Source organism: Ictalurus furcatus, chromosome 3 (genome assembly GCF_023375685.1).
Source record: "Ictalurus furcatus strain D&B chromosome 3, Billie_1.0, whole genome shotgun sequence".
Classification (NCBI taxonomy): Eukaryota; Metazoa; Chordata; class Actinopteri; order Siluriformes; family Ictaluridae; genus Ictalurus; species Ictalurus furcatus.
Genome location: NC_071257.1, coordinates 21,174,775 through 21,190,612, shown reverse-complemented (window position 1 = coordinate 21,190,612; position 15,838 = coordinate 21,174,775). Strand labels below are relative to the sequence as shown.

The 15,838-nt window shown below is 41.4% G+C and overlaps 1 protein-coding gene across 1 annotated transcript; it reads left to right on the top strand.

The window, feature by feature from the left end:
- The first annotated feature begins 98 nt into the window (after positions 1-98).
- On the top strand, positions 99-15,182 carry b3gat2 (beta-1,3-glucuronyltransferase 2 (glucuronosyltransferase S)). Its single transcript, XM_053621387.1, has 4 exons — positions 99-1,229; positions 6,168-6,312; positions 11,293-11,441; positions 14,940-15,182. The coding sequence occupies exons 1-4, from the start codon at positions 690-692 to the stop codon at positions 15,024-15,026; spliced, it is 921 nt and encodes a 306-aa protein (XP_053477362.1). The 5' UTR covers positions 99-689; the 3' UTR covers positions 15,027-15,182.
- Positions 15,183-15,838: the final 656 nt, after the last annotated feature.

The window sequence follows — 15,838 nt, the reverse complement described above, 5'->3', positions numbered from 1 at the left end:
GTGAGTGTTTAATTCCTTAGCATTTCAGTCAGATCGTTTAGTATTCAAGTCACACACACACACACACACACACACACACACACACAAACACACACACACACACACACAAACGAAGAGAGTGAAGTCTCAGTCCCTCACATGACAGCACTGTTATATCTGAGGCAGTAGCAGCATCAGAGCTGGACCTGCGCACTGTTTCTCAGCTCAGCTTCAGAGCTCAGAAGCGCATCTCAGAGGACAGATGGAGGCAAAGCCAGCAATGCGTTCAGGGACTGCTTTCTGAGGACCCAGTGCAATAACTGTACCTGCTGATTGTTATTCCTGCCATCGCTTTCAATGCTGATCAGTAAAGGAATAGCTCGTTTTTGTCTCGCCTTTAGCCTTTTTATTTTTGTTATTTTTTAGAGGAGACAACGGAGGAACGGACAGAGGATGGCTCAGAAAGAGCCGCTGTAAGAACTGCGTAAGTTTGAACATTGGTGGACTGTGAGAGCATAAAAAAGTCAGTCCAGTCTATGGTTTAAAGATGTATTTAAATAGATAGTGAGCGAGTAGATTATGTTAGATGGATATAGCTTTAAGTTCTTGTTAACTCCGCATCCTTGAGGATACTCGTGTTAAAGCAGTCTATCCCGCCTGACTGAGATGGATTGGTGATCCCGCATCTCCGGCAGCGTCCTAACTTTGCCATGATGAAGTCCATCTTTTACAGCCGCTTTTTCATCCTGCTTCCATGGGTGCTGATCGTCATCATCGTGATAGACATCGACACGAAGAGGTCCACCGTGCGCAACACGGCGCACTCGTACCTGTCCCGGCTGAGCAGCGCGCCGCGGCGGGACGCAGCTGTCCATGCGCCCAACCGCACCGCGCCGCCGCCGCCGCTCATCTACGCCATCACACCCACGTACAGCCGCGCCGTGCAGAAAGCCGAGCTCACGCGCTTGGCCAACACTTTCCGCCAGGTCCCGCACTTCCACTGGATCGTGGTGGAGGACTCCGCAAGTCGCACCGAGCTTGTGTCGCGCTTCTTGGCGCGCGGCCGCGTCCCGTACACGCACCTGCACGTGCTCACTCCGCGCCGCTTTAAACGGGCAGGCATGCCGCGCGCCACCGAGCAGAGGAATGCAGCGCTCTCGTGGCTCCGCGCGCACCGCACAGCCACCGACTCCGGAGTTGTGTTCTTCGCCGACGATGATAACACGTACAGCCTGGAGCTTTTTGAAGAGGTAGACTTGCATTAAAACAAACAGAAATAGCAAAAGTTAGTCGTGATTGCGCCAGTCGGGCTCGTGCTTAGTTCCAATTTTTTTGTTGTTGTTATTTTTAAAATCACATCCGAGCGGCTTAATTCTTCAAACTGTCGAAACCCCTCAAACGAGTTCAAACATCATTTAAATTCTGATCAGGGGTTAAGATGGCTTTCAGAGGTGGAACATCATTTCCTTGATGTGTTTCAACGACGTGGGAAAACTGCCATCATTTTTCTGGGATTAAAACAGGTTTTCAGTACAAGCTCTAGTTTCCGCCCTATTGCGCAATTTACCAAGCTACAATTGCATGATCAGACTTAAAAATAAAAAATCAATAGCCGATTCCTTGTCAGTCTTGGCATACACCTTTGTAGGCTATCTAAATATCTTCTGATTAAATGAAGAAAGATGTCAGATTTCAGCCTAGCAGAATGAAAAGCAGTATAATTTTTTCGTTATAATAATCCTTTCCTCTGTCCATCAATAGTTCACTCAGCTCTTAACTGAAGTCTAATCTAAACGGTTTTTGAGACAATTATAGGTTGCACAAACTGCCTCTGAAATTGAATTAAAAGATCAATCCCATTAAAAAAGCCTACAGTGTAAAGATGTAAGCGTATTTGATTTAGCTGGCAAGCTCAATAGGGACGGTTTCATCTAGCTATACAAAATAGATTAGACACTGAAAGCTTTGGATTGGCTTTAGTAATAGCAGGGAAAAAAACAGTCCAGGCAACCTAAAGGTTGAGGCATCATTCAGTAATTTATGTAACAGTTTGAAGTACTATAAAATAACAGGAAGTGTTGCATGATTATGAACATCAGCAGGGCAAACAGGACTTCACCGTAAACATGCATTGCCAAAACAATAAGAGAAAGGTCAGGGGTGTTAGTGCAGCTATATGTGTATATGTGTATGGGCTGTGTATATGTGTTGGTGTGATTTGTCACACAGAATAGTTAAATGGATTTCATGAAAATTGTAAGATCAGGATAAAGTGCTTAATGAGAATTAATGAATGAGTGAGTGAATAAACGATTCAAACCAATTTACAATACGTTCTCAGAGTGGAGAATTTCACATGAAACAAAGGTGCTAGAGCTCCCCTGTGGTCCTGCCAGTTTAACTCCAATATTAGCCCACCTTGACTTAGTTTTAGATGTTCAATCAAAATGACCTTTACTGAGAAAGGTTTTAAAAGCGCCTGTCTCACAAAGTACAGTAAATCTGAGCAAGACTTTATTAGATGACTGTTATCATTTAAAATTAATCAGGCTATGGTTTGATGGGCTAGAGAGACTTGCACTTGTTTGATGCATATTTGATACCTTGAGGGAAATTGGGCAATTGTATGATCCTGGAAATAACATTAGCTTAATTTCACTGCCAGCTTCAGAAGTATGAGCGAGCAGCCTAATAATCATTAACCTGTGGGATTAGCACTGTAAAACACATACTGTACAGGTATTTCAGGGATCTAGGAGCTGCAGAAACACATCGGTTTGCTTTTAATGCATGTGCAAGTCAATAACTTCCTGCAGCAGATTATTGCTGCAAACAAAATGCGAATCACTTCCTGCGCACAAGTTTGCATAAATCACATATACAATGTGTGCTAGAATAAAGCTGAATCAAATGTCTCTACATTAAATAAAGATAGCATGGCCAGAGCCTTCAGTCTTAGGTTCATGTTCATCCCCAGCCAATCAATTAATTAGTTAGAGCTTAAATTCAGGTTCAGTGCACTATTATTGAAGAAACACAATCACTGACCTGAGTGACAATTCACATAGCCTTGATTGAGGAAACTTGCATTTTTCAACTCCACAATATTTTGTTTATCTTTTTGCGTGTGAACTAAGTCACGTCTCTCTCTTTCAAAGGAAAATAAATGGGTAACAAAAGTTAATATAGCCTTAATACTAGAAAAAAGCATCTAGCTTAAAATTGTTCAATAATTCACTATTCACACAATACCAGCAGATAATCATAAGAAACTTTTGATATTTTCTGTTAGCTGTATTAATGTAGGGCTGTGTGACTACACTGGTAGGCAGCTACAGTTCTGGAATAATGAAAGCTGCTTCAGACTCCTCAGTTCAGATCGTTCTGCCATGTTGCGTGAAATGCCACGGTTCATTGAGTGTCTGTGGCTAAGGGCTAGAGGACATGCTGCTCAAAATTCCAGTCAACCAATAAGACATTTAAGGTGTATGCCTTAATATAAGGTGCACTAACCTCAGACAAATGCGCAAAGGAGTCAAAAGCAAAGGCAAAGCTTTAACACCTTTTAACAAATTGAATAAATAAGGAAAGTGTAGTGAGCATGTTTGATTTTTAAATTAAATATATTTAATATATTTAAATGTCTGTCTGAATTTCCGCAGAGCATGAAAGTAGAAAATACTATAGTCCATACATAAACAGCTGATAGTGGAATTTCTCTTGTATTGCTTCATCTTTGCAACATCTCTTGCTCAGGCTCAGTTTTTTTTCCCTGCCTTTCACTTTGATCACAGTCCTGTTTATTTCCATCTTCCCACCCTTGTGTTCTATTACCGCACCCCACTCTAGGCTGTAGACCTTTATCTCATAACTCATATTCTCCTATCTCTTGTTAGATGTTTTAATATCTCGATAGCAACTGCACATTCCTCTTTTCCTGCTTTAGTCTTTATTCTCTCCATTCTGTGTTCTCTTCACATATCTCACTGCTATATGCATTACCTTCCAGATCAGCTGTTTTCATGCCACAGGCCTTGTGAGAGTGAAAGACTCTCTTTACATCATCAGCATTGGCTTTGTCTTCAGAGTTCCTCTCTTTCTCCCCCGCCTCCTCTCTTTCAATTCAGTTTCTCAGCACAGCTGGACACGGAGTTGAGCACATGGAATAGACCATAAAGGGCAAAACATAATGCAGTTGTGCTGATGAATGCAGCCCTGCTCAACACGAGCACAGAAAACACCTCAGGCTTGATTTGGAGCACAGTAGTCTAAGTGCCTTATTATCACTGCTCAAATCAGTCACATTCATAACAAGAGGCAGCTCCTTCTTTCTGATAGTACTGCCTCATTATATTATATATGTGGGTCTTTTCTATCCTGTGGTGACAAACATAATTTACATTTTTTTTTAACTTGACATTTGGTGGTATGATGCTGCTGCAAGTTGTGTTGGTGCCTTGCATTTCCAGAGTCCAAGGTACTGTCTGTGTGGAGCTTTTCACTCTCATCCCATGTCTGTGTGGGTTTCTTCTGGGTTCTCTGGTTTCATCCCACCTCCCAAAAATTTGCCACTAGGTGGACTGTCTACTCTAAGGTGGAGTTGCAATGGACTGGCATACCAGGGTGTACTCCTGTCTGGTCTCATCACGAGCCTAACCAGAATAAAGTAGTCCGTACAGGATTTTGCTGAGTTTTTTTTTGTGATTGTTGTGGCCAAAAATGCTTAATTTTGCTGTGGCTTTTTACAAAATTTGAGGAGGTTATTTTTTTGTGCTTGTTTTTAGGAAAACTACTTGAATTGGTGAGACTGCAATTGCACAAAATTGTTTTGCACGGTCTTTGAGTGTTCGACACGTGAATCAAAGAGGCCTTTGGTAGAATGCATGGTGTGATGATGTCACATGATGTGTCTTTGCCCAAATCTGCAGAAAATCTGTGGTAATTTTGAAAAATTGCAAGCTCCTCCGAATATTGCGGAGTTTGCTTGATTCCGGGTTTATTTCTGCTCAATCCTGGAGGGACTGATAAAGCAGTTGCTGAAAATGAATCAAGAAATTTACTTTCTTCATGAATACAGCTACACACTGCCTTGCATTTTGTATGCTCATATAAAACTGATGTTTCGTTCTTTTTGTATAAATGGTTTCTTACCTCCAGAGATTAAAGATTATTCTTTAGCAGGCTCTAATATCTTTTGCTCTTGCTATGGCAGGGTTATGTGTTCTTAGGTCTGACCTCGGAAGACGCTCTATGATGCCACTGCTTGCTTAACCAGAATGTCTCTGCACTCTGACAGCAATGAATCTAGCGGTATTTGATGCATGTCGGTGCTGCTGTAGTTGATGACTCAGAGGGATGATTGTGCAGCTGCAGGCCTTGATGTCCTGACTACACTGGAGAGTTCTCCGGCTCTCTGGCTTTGATTTAGACTCCCATTTAAAGAGCTCCATTAAGGAGGAGAAGCCTTTGAAAAGTCCCTAGGAGCAGATGGGAAGGGGGTGGTGAAGGGACGGTATTAGAGTCGAGCAGCTCAGATACAGCAACACTCCAAGCACGAGCTTCAAAGCTTCCTTCAGCCTACAGGCATCGTCGTCTGACACTTCACAATGCCACGTACCATGCTTACATGAATAGCACAGCCATTAAATATTTAAAGCCTACTCTGACTTTTTTGAGGGGGGAAAAAAATCAAAATGGCTTATTCACACTCTCCTTGAACTCTATCCACACTTTATAGTTCCGTTACTCCTCTAGTGAAAAGAACAAAAAGATCATTTAGCTTTAGGTTGTTTTAATTTGCACCAGCAGAAAGCTACCATCAAAAAGAACATCTGCAATATAAACAATGTGCTGCATCAGGTGCGAATGATCTTATTGCTTTTCCAGCTTCACAGTGGCTGCAGATGGATGAGGTTATTCAAACTGAAAATGAGCCAACACGCTGTAATACAATCCCACAGAAATCCTCTCTCATCTACTGAAATTCAATAAAAATAGATGGCCTCACAACAAGCACCAGTAGATCAACACAAACCATATACGAACATTTTATATCTAGAAATGAATTTTGCAGTCCCTAGAGGAAAGACAGGTGAAGTGTGTGTTTGCTGAAGCTTTTTATTAAACATAAATTGTGTCATATTCTTAGCACACATATTGAACGCATTTTATTATTTTTTTCCTCTCAGATGCGGTCGACTAAAGGAGTATCAGTATGGCCGGTAGGACTCGTAGGGGGCCGCAGGTATGAGCGCCCCATCGTAGAAAAGGGCAAAGTGGTGGGCTGGTACACAGGCTGGAAGGCTGACCGACCTTTTGCCATCGACATGGCAGGTAAGACTTGTCCATACTTAAAAACCCATTAAACAGTAGCTATGGCCAACATTTAAAGTGCACCTATTATGGTTTTTCAAATATTACCTTTCATGTAGTGTGTTATAGAGCTGTTTGTGAATGTAAAAAGTCTGCAAAGTTAAAAAAATCAAAGCACACGACAAACTGAGTTATTGACTCCCAGAAGAAGGAACCGATTCTGAATGCCTGAAACGAGTCGTCAGTAATTTCAGACTTACTTCCTGCACTAACCTACTTAGGTTTGGTCTTCATTGGCTACTCACGAACAGACAGAGCTGAAACTCGTTATGGTAGTGGGCATTTCCTTTTTGATACACACTGACAGTGGTAGACCAATCACAAAAGACTGTGACATCTGACCAATCAGAGCAGAGTATGCTTTCTGAAAGGAGGAGTTTAGAACGGATCCTTTAGAACGGATCATTTAACGAGTCGTTTGTGACACTTGGGGGGAAAAAAAGGTAATGCTGCAGTTTAAATTATGAGCACAAAGTGTTTTTTGATCTCGGATGCATGGAAATCTATTGTATGAGACCTTTAAAACAATACTAGGCACGTTTCAAAACCATAATAGGTGCGCTTTAATGTGTTTAGTACTTTAGTAATTCTTTTATCAGTCACGCCATTGAATACATACATGATTTACACGTTTGACTAGTACAGCACAGCTTTAAGACACAGCAGAACATCCCTCAGAAGGACAATGTGTCTCGCTCTCATTCAAATTGCGAGGAGTAAGAATGTCATTCGCTTCTGTGTCTGTTGTAAAAGCTTGTCATTTGCACAGTGACATGTGCGATGGACAGCTGGACTGGCTGTAGCTGCAGTAGCTCACATGACGGGACACAGAATGCCACTCTGCAGAAGATCCCAAACCAAACTTCACTCAAGATGTCTGCAGAGATATAAGGTCACTAAAACTTGACAGCAAAGCGTTACTAAGAGAGCATGGGGTGGGTGAGATACTCAAAGAACATGGAATAAAGACACTATAGTAGCACGTAAAATCACTCACAACCTGGTTTGTAGATTTGCCTATATTAAATAAGACACTGCTTAACTGCTTAAATGTATATACACCTTTTCCTTCATGAGGGAAAAAAAACAAAACAAACAAAAAAAAAAACTACATGCCCATCCCCTTGTTCTGATAAACCAGTGTTGTCTGGCATGCATTTGCATATTGGAAGACGATTGGCTATTATATATTATATGACACAATAACACTTGCTCATCCTGTGTTCAGTACTAAGCTCCCGTTTCTCTAAAGAATGCAAAAGAGCTGCACTGCCATTTATTACACTTTCACTAGTCGAACTTCACAAAAGGATTAAATCATGCTGTACAGAGTTCACTAACATTAAAGAACATGTTTTAGATCATTCGAGTTGATTTTTGACTGTTCATGCAAAAGACTGACAGTGTTTTGTGTTTTTTCACGCTGTACGTGCTTGTGCCACATACAAAGATGATCACAACTTAAGTAGGTTAACAAGTTCTTCTCATTTTTTTGTATGCAGGCAACATCTAAGTCTATGCTCAGAACACCATCACATTTCATGTTCCTCGGTGCAGTTTGTCGGTTACGGTGCAGAACAATCCAAATTTATCAAAGGATATCAAACGATATATTACGCTCCAAATGCATTTGGGAATAATGGCTCCGAGACGCAGATCAATCATAGCTGACGGGATGCTGACTCTCTGAGAACTCTCTGGGTGCTCTTAATTAATGCCCCTTAATGACTTTCCTTCCAAAAACATATTTACCTATAATTTACCTATTATAACAGTAATAACACAACGTCGAGATTTCCGTTGCAGCATATTAAAGTGAGTCACCCTGTTTCTGTTACAAGTCACTGCATTCTGCTGATTTACTGCATTTCTATTGGAATAACAGCAGTGTACTCTAAGGCAGTGTATTAACATCGTTGTGGCAGGAAGGTGCTGACACGTCTGAAACACGCAGAGTGCCAGACTTCACATAATGCAAACTGAGGAGGATAAAGAGAATGGCAGAGCTCCAGTTATATACAGCAAGAGCAGCAATGCAGAGCAAAGCAGAATGCAGCGGAGTACTCTCCAGGCTCCTGCAGTGCCTCTGGATGTTGTGCTGTTAATTAATGGCTGATAACAGGATACTACATTATCCTCGCCTTTCTTCTTGCTCCCGGTCCGCATTTCGATTCTTTCGCTCTACCCCTCCCCAGCTTGCTCCTGGTCTTATCTCTGGATCAGCCACCTGTAACATCAGCATCAGTATAAAATTCTGTATAATATAAAATTCCCAAAACCATGTAAGCTTCATGAGCCCGATCTATTAAGCTTGCATCAGAACAAAAGCAGAGGACAATGAGATGAATTTAGTATTAGTGCTGTCTGGATCCTGCATAGAACAAACAATAGCAGGGTAAAGAGGTCCCTCCTCAGCTCTCACTACGTTCAAGTGCAGCTCTCACCTGAAGAGGGGCTCAAGTGTTTGTCCTAACCCAGAAGACTTTCTAATATAACCCTGCTATTTGCCATCTAGCTTTACTTATGCAAGTTAAAAAAAAAAAAAAAAAAAAGAAAGTCTGCATTGCAGCTACACAAGGTTTAGCCCATGTGACTCACCCAACCTGTCTGTGTCTAAGGCAATGAGTGGGCTGCATTAACACAATGTGATTTTTTTGATTGCTCATAGCTGCAGCCAAGCAAAGGGTGCACGCAGCGCCTGTGCCTAGAACATTAAATCTGGAGAGCCCTTGAACATAGCTGAGTGTACGGAGAGCAAAATAGAGCAAAGGATTATTAAAATATAATAAATCCTTTCCTTTTGAGCTCTATCAAAGTGTCTCTGATGCGTAATGTGTAATGCGTAATGACGCACAGTTACACGAGCGATATCGGAACGGAACGTAGTTAAAAAGGCTAAGAGAATTAGAGATAAATTGACTGACCATCATTTATTAATAAACCGTAGTAAGGCTCATGATAGAACATACTTCGAAGCGCTACTTATAGAGCAGGGACACAGTTGCGAAGCTCGGCTGAATCTCAGCGTCTCTGCTGCAGTGAAGTGACTGTCACTGTGGGGGTGGCAGAAACCCAGGTGGCTTTAGCTAAAGCACAGGCGTCCTAGAAAAATCAGCCTGTACCTGCGATAAAAAACACAACTGAGGGCTATATTTCCCTCTGGATTTTTTCCTTTCTTTCTTAGACTGAGGCTGTTTCTATGTAACCCACCACCACACAACTCTTACACAGGACCGTGGAGTCTTTGTTAGCGACTTATATGGATTATTATAGAGTATTAAAATTACTCCAAAGAAACGTGAAGAAGGCAAATGAACACAAGCCATAATGGAAGGATAAGGGTAATCAGTAGGGCAACAAATTATGGAAGACTGTGTGTGGATGCGTATGAGCTTGTATTGAGGAACTGACTGAAATGAAAAGGCGGGAATGTCCCAGAAGAAATGCATGTAGTAAATACTCACAATAAATACCTCTAATAATAAGCTGACATAAAAACCCAAGATAATCAAGTCACCCTTCACAACATAGAGTCCTAGATGTTTAGTTAAATCGATGTTTTGATTTGAAGGACTATTACAGTAAGGCACGAATAAAAACGGCAACTTTTAATAAATATATATATTTTTTTTAAAAAATAAAAAAATTGTTATATCCTCTAAATGAATATCTATATCTTTGAAAGATCAAGGAAAGTCATCACAACTTTCTGCCAGGTAGAATATAAAGGAGGGATAAACAAACCAAAGCATCTCCACCTAGTGAAAGGCAAGGTAAAGGTAACCATGGTAGTTTCATGAGTCCTGTAGATGATAGGATCTACTGGCATTCTGATAATTGGCAGCAGTGGGCAAGGGCTAAGTGTAAAACTAAAATATTTAATATTTCAAATAATGCACAGCAGAGCCCTCTGACTTTCCTGAAGGACAAGAGTGTAAGGGGAAGATTGGCTGCTGCACTGCTCAGGTTTTTAAGTTAGTAACATGAGCTCTAAGCACCGTCCTAGTGCTGATCTTACTATCCCATGCTGACTGAAGCTGCAGATGAGGAGTTTACTTTTCCCAATGCTCCGTTATACCACATGTCAGTCAGCTCCTGTTCCTGTTCAGATTTTGTGTTGCAGACACTGAAGTGGTAAATAAGATATGAGCCCATTTCTAGGTTGGAGACAGTATTAAAAAAAGCATTTTCTGTGGAGACTTAAGGGGGACTTTTGAGTGAAAAATCAATTGTGTGTGCAACAGCAAAGCTGATGGTAGGAGTGAGACAGGTTTAAATTTTGAGTATAACAACACATAAGTGCAAAATAAGTCCTCATTATAATGATCAACAAAGGACATATTTCCAGTTTTAAACATCAGCAGGACAGGAGAGAGGCATGCAATTAAATTTAAAATGATGGCAAATTGGAATCTAAATGTTAAGCGTTGACAGCAAGACAGGCGGTCACCTTTCACAAAACAGAGTGTAGTATTTTTGGTTTCTAGAAGTAGCCAAGAACTGCCTACTTCCACAGGAAGAAGCTATTTCACTGTTATTACAAAGGGCATTACTGACATTACTCACCACTAAGTGTTTATAAGTTATGAGGACAAAATGTATAACTTTTAAAGATGGGATACTGGAAGCTTTTTTTCAATCAAGTGAGAATATAGTGCTCTGAAAAGCTCATTGCATCACGGTGTTTAAAAGTTCATCGTCTCTGTTGGAAGTCAGTGTATGTAAGTGCGAATAGCCAATCCGATTGCACCCTTCAACGTGCTGAAGCTGGTGAATAGATACAGTATGTGTACAAAAGTTGCTGAGGCTACAATAAGACTGTCACATGAAGAATTGAATGAGGAAAAATCAAGAATCCCAATAGTAAACACAGTTAAGAAGCAGCTCAATCTTCTCATCCATGGCACTACATTAACTTCTCTCCTCTTCTCCATGGCTTAGGCTTTGCCGTGAACCTCCAGGTGATCCTAGATAACCCACGAGCTCTCTTCAAGAGGAGAGGAGCCAAGCCAGGTATGCAGGAGTCTGACTTCCTCAAACAAATAACCAAGCTGGAGGATCTGGAGCCAAAGGCTCGCAACTGCACCCAGGTCAGTAACGTGAGCTACAGTATACAACATAAAATACACAATATGGCCAAACCTATGTGGACACCTGACCATTACATTCATATGTAGGCCTTCCTCAAACTGTGGCCACAAAGTTAGAAGCACACAATTATATAGAATGGCTTTGTATGCTGTAGAATTACAATTTCCCTTTACTTGAACTAAGGGGCCCAAACCTATTCCAGCATGACAATACCCCTGTGCACAAGGCACACACCTTCTCACCACCATATACAGAGGGACAATAGAGAGTGTCCTGACCAGCTGTCTCATCATGTGGTATGGGAACTGCACAATCACCGACTTCTAGATTGTGAGAACAGCGGAAAAGATCATCAGGGTCTCTTAGAACAACTGCTGCATCTGCAAAGCCACCAGCATTGTGGACGATCCCCTCACCCATCCCATGGACACTCCACCCTCCTGCCATCTGGCAGAAGGTACAGGAGCATCCGTGCCATCACCAGCAGACTCGGCAACAGTTTCTTTCCAGAGGCAATCAGATTACTCAACACCCTCCTGCCTCCCAATGATCAACTGGCCTAGTCAAACACCTAACCCAGTACGACTCAGTACCACTGCACTTTACAAAGTTGTATCAGTCACTTTATGGAACACTATACTTATTGCTGCTACACTATTAAATAGTTTACAGCCCATGTACTGTGTATTTATTGTCCTGTGCATTTATTTTTCTGTTCAGCGTATTCTTTGTCCTGCACTCATCTCACACTGTTGTGTATTTGCACTTTAGTAGTCTTGCATACTGTTGTGTGTTGCACCATAGTCCTGGAGAAGCGACGTTTCGTTCTAAGGAATACATGCTATAGAGATGAATGACTTGACTTGACTTAAAGACGTGACTTGTCAAGGTTGGTGCGGAAGAACTCGAGTGGCCTGAACAGAGCCATGACCTCAACCTCACTGAACACCTTTGGGATGAATTGAAATGCAGACTGCGTGACCAACTTCAGTAATGCTCTTGTGGCGGATTGGGCACAAATCTCCACAACGAAGTTCAAAAACTGTTTTGCAAAGCCTTACTAAAAGAGTGGAGGCTGTTATATTATAACTCCACATTAATGCCCATGATTACAGGCTGTTCAGCAAGCACATATGGGTGTGATGGTGAAGTGTCCACATACTTTTGGTCAAACAGTGTACCTTTAATCATAATTGAATCAGTGTCTGAAACATTCCTGTGTAAATAGTGGTGAGTCACAATTTTCTGCCTCAATTGTACCCTAATCCAACCTTGACTAATCCCAGGCTTTATAAGATCAGCAATTCCTTCAAGCTTTCATAGTTTAGAACTTCACATGTATTACTTGTGTATACTTACAATAAATGTCTTTCTATATCTTATATGTTTCATATTTAAAAGTGAGCATGGCAGGTTAGAGTATTGAAGGATCAACACACGGAACATACGCCTGAGCTGGTAACATCTCCTTACTTTGGGTGTAGGTCTCTCACCGCACCTTATGTCAGAGTAGCTTCTCTTCCCAGGCCCTGCATGTCACAGCTAGTGCCATCATCATTATCACCCAATTATCCTAATGGCAGCAGTGCTGGGATTATTAATAGTGACTATTAGCAGAGCTGACATTACCACTAATCACCAGCGCCAGCCAGTGGAGGACACACGTCGTACAGCAGTGTCTTACACTGCCATCATTATCAGTCATAGCATAAAGGCTCCATATTCAACCTAGCGTAGATCTAAAAGCATAACTCTACATTACACCGTAGCACTTCATAAAGTGAATTCTGGACTCAGCAGAACACCTCAAAGAATGCTGCAAGTGACTGATTATATTAAAGAAATGAAATGGATTCCAATGAATATGGATTATAACACGCTTATTTTAATAGATGACATTCAATTAAACACTCATCAAGAAAAAAAATAAAAGGCAAGGCGACTTTGTCTTGACATTCATGGTTCAGCTCGCTCATCGTCATAGCAGTGTACGAGTTTGTGCATCCGAGCAAAGCTTTATACACGTCTTAAGAAAAGGTCAAACATCTAGAAGTGTTTTAAAAATCATCTCTGGGGACAACAGTGAACAAGCTGTACCACAGACAGGGCAATGTGGGCAGCTCCCAGCATGCATCTCAACAGGAAGGGTTGTGATGTTGGACTGATTGGCCTAGTTCAGACTCAACTGAGCAATCGGGAGATGGTGGATGGGGGTGGGAGAGCAGGAAAAGAGAAAGAGGGAGGCAGAGGCGGAGATTGACAGTGAAATAGAATGGGCAAATGAAGGACAGCGTGACAGATGTGGCAAGATGGAGGTTGAAGGAGGGCAGGGAGCTAGAGAGTGAAAAAGTTTGAAGCCGTTCTCAGTCCCGATTCTGCTTATTAATGTCAATATGCATCTCACTCTCAATGTCTAGAACCTGCCAGCTTAGCCCACAACACAATCAATCAGATGATTCCTCCTCTCTGCAATGCACTCAGCCTTGAAGAAATATTTCAGTCTAAAGCCTCATTAGACTCAGTAACTAGAGCTGCACATACAGTTGATATTTATTTATATATAAATAAAAACTGTCATAGTGGACAGCTACAAAAGGTACAAATGAACAATTTTAGAGACAGCCTCAGAAATGTTACACCTCAGCCAAGATATTGACATGCAGCTTCAGGTTAACTGGAATAAAGTGCTGGTTGAGACAAAAGAATGAATACCCCAACTATTTTTAACTAGAAATTCTTAAATAAAAAACTAAACAATTACACATCTCCTCTGGATTTTCCATCACCATTTTTAAGGGCTAGATGTTGTGCCAACGTTGATGCATAAGATTATGGGATATGCAGGACAACAAAGAATAGATGTATGCCACCTTCAGTCAGATGAACGGATATCAGAAGCCATGTACGTAAACATTAGATTCGAACACGATTTGATGCCTTCCTCTTGCCAAAGACAGCTAGAGTAGGTAGTAATTGTAACAATTCAGATACCAATAACACAAGTGCGGACACGGTAATTGGCTGAGTCTCTAAGGCCTAAACTAGATGCACTAGATGAAAAAAGAGGTGTAGGATAACTAAAATATTCTGTGTTGGATCATCTCCCGTTGGTATGAGCTCCTCATCAACTTCAAGGTGTCGCATCACCGGCTGCCGAATTAGCCTGGTTAGATATGAAAAACAAGCCAATTATCAGTACCATGTGCTTTGGAAGTGACGCGTCACACCTGGGCGAGGTTGCATTAACAGCACACACACGACTGCTCGCACTCCACTCTCACTTATAATTAAGAGAAATTGCTACAATAGGCCAGGGAGCCTACATGCTCGACAGCATCGACCTTGAGCACAAACAGCATGAAACAGCACCACTGAGGGGTTACTGCTGTAGATGCTCTCTGAATCTGACCTAATTTTCCTCCAAAGCACCTTACTCTTACTGAGAAAAACCAGTTATGTTGATATCTCCATTCTGAACATATGATTTTCTATTTCAGGTCCTGGTTTGGCACACCCGCACAGAGAAGGTCAACCTTGGCAACGAACCCAAACGGCACCAGGACTCTGTTCTGATTGAGGTCTAGAGCACAGGACTGGCGTGGGAGGCCTCATAGCATATTGCACCAAGTTGCCACAATCCCTGGTATTTTCCCAATTAGCGTCAACCTCTGCACTGATAGCCTGCTGATTCATGCTGGAAGCTCTGTGTGAACTCTGACGTCTGTGTCACCCAACTCAACACTCTGGACCATCCAATATAGTGAACATATTTCTGGCTGCATAAATTGGCTGGGCTTCATTTTGTTAATAAGAATTTCCCATCACACTGACGAAGCATACTGGGTTACTAGTAAAGAACTCAACTTTTAAACCCGTATCATTATGATACAGCTGACTTCAGTGGCTGCTAGTAGGAACTTTTACCTTAAGATTGAAAAGACAATCTGGAGCAAAAGCAAGTGATAAACTCACAACAATAATTCACAGTCTCTTAGAACCTGGAGAACTTAATATATACTTGGGACCAGTAGATAGATTGCTAGACTGTTTATGAAGCTGGAAGCATCTGAAGGAGAGCCAGCTGTTGGAGAAATAACGTGGCTTAAATGTACTTTCACTGGACGTATGTAACTGTAACTATACAAGTTTGTTGTATATAAGCAGTTATTAGATAAAGCTTTCTGTAAAAAAGATCTTATTGCCATGAATGTGTTATGAGCCTGAGAATATGGACATGAAGAAAGATCCAGGGCAATGCCAACAGCCTGAACCCAGCACTACAGGAACAAACCTTTGGATTACAACGGTCTTTATTCCAAATGACCCTCTTTTAAAAGTAAAGTAGAGAAGAAAAAAATATATACATAAATCATAAAAAAAAGGGGAACTTTACAAT

Bases quoted from the DNA above. Each gene is read 5' to 3' on its own strand.
- b3gat2 (XM_053621387.1), top strand. From the start codon at position 690: ATGATGAAGTCCATCTTTTACAGCCGCTTTTTCATCCTGCTTCCATGG. The intron at 1,230-6,167 runs GTAGACTTGCAT...TTTTCCTCTCAG, and splicing joins GCCTGGAGCTTTTTGAAGAG to ATGCGGTCGACTAAAGGAGT. The intron at 11,442-14,939 runs GTCAGTAACGTG...TTTCTATTTCAG, and splicing joins AGGCTCGCAACTGCACCCAG to GTCCTGGTTTGGCACACCCG.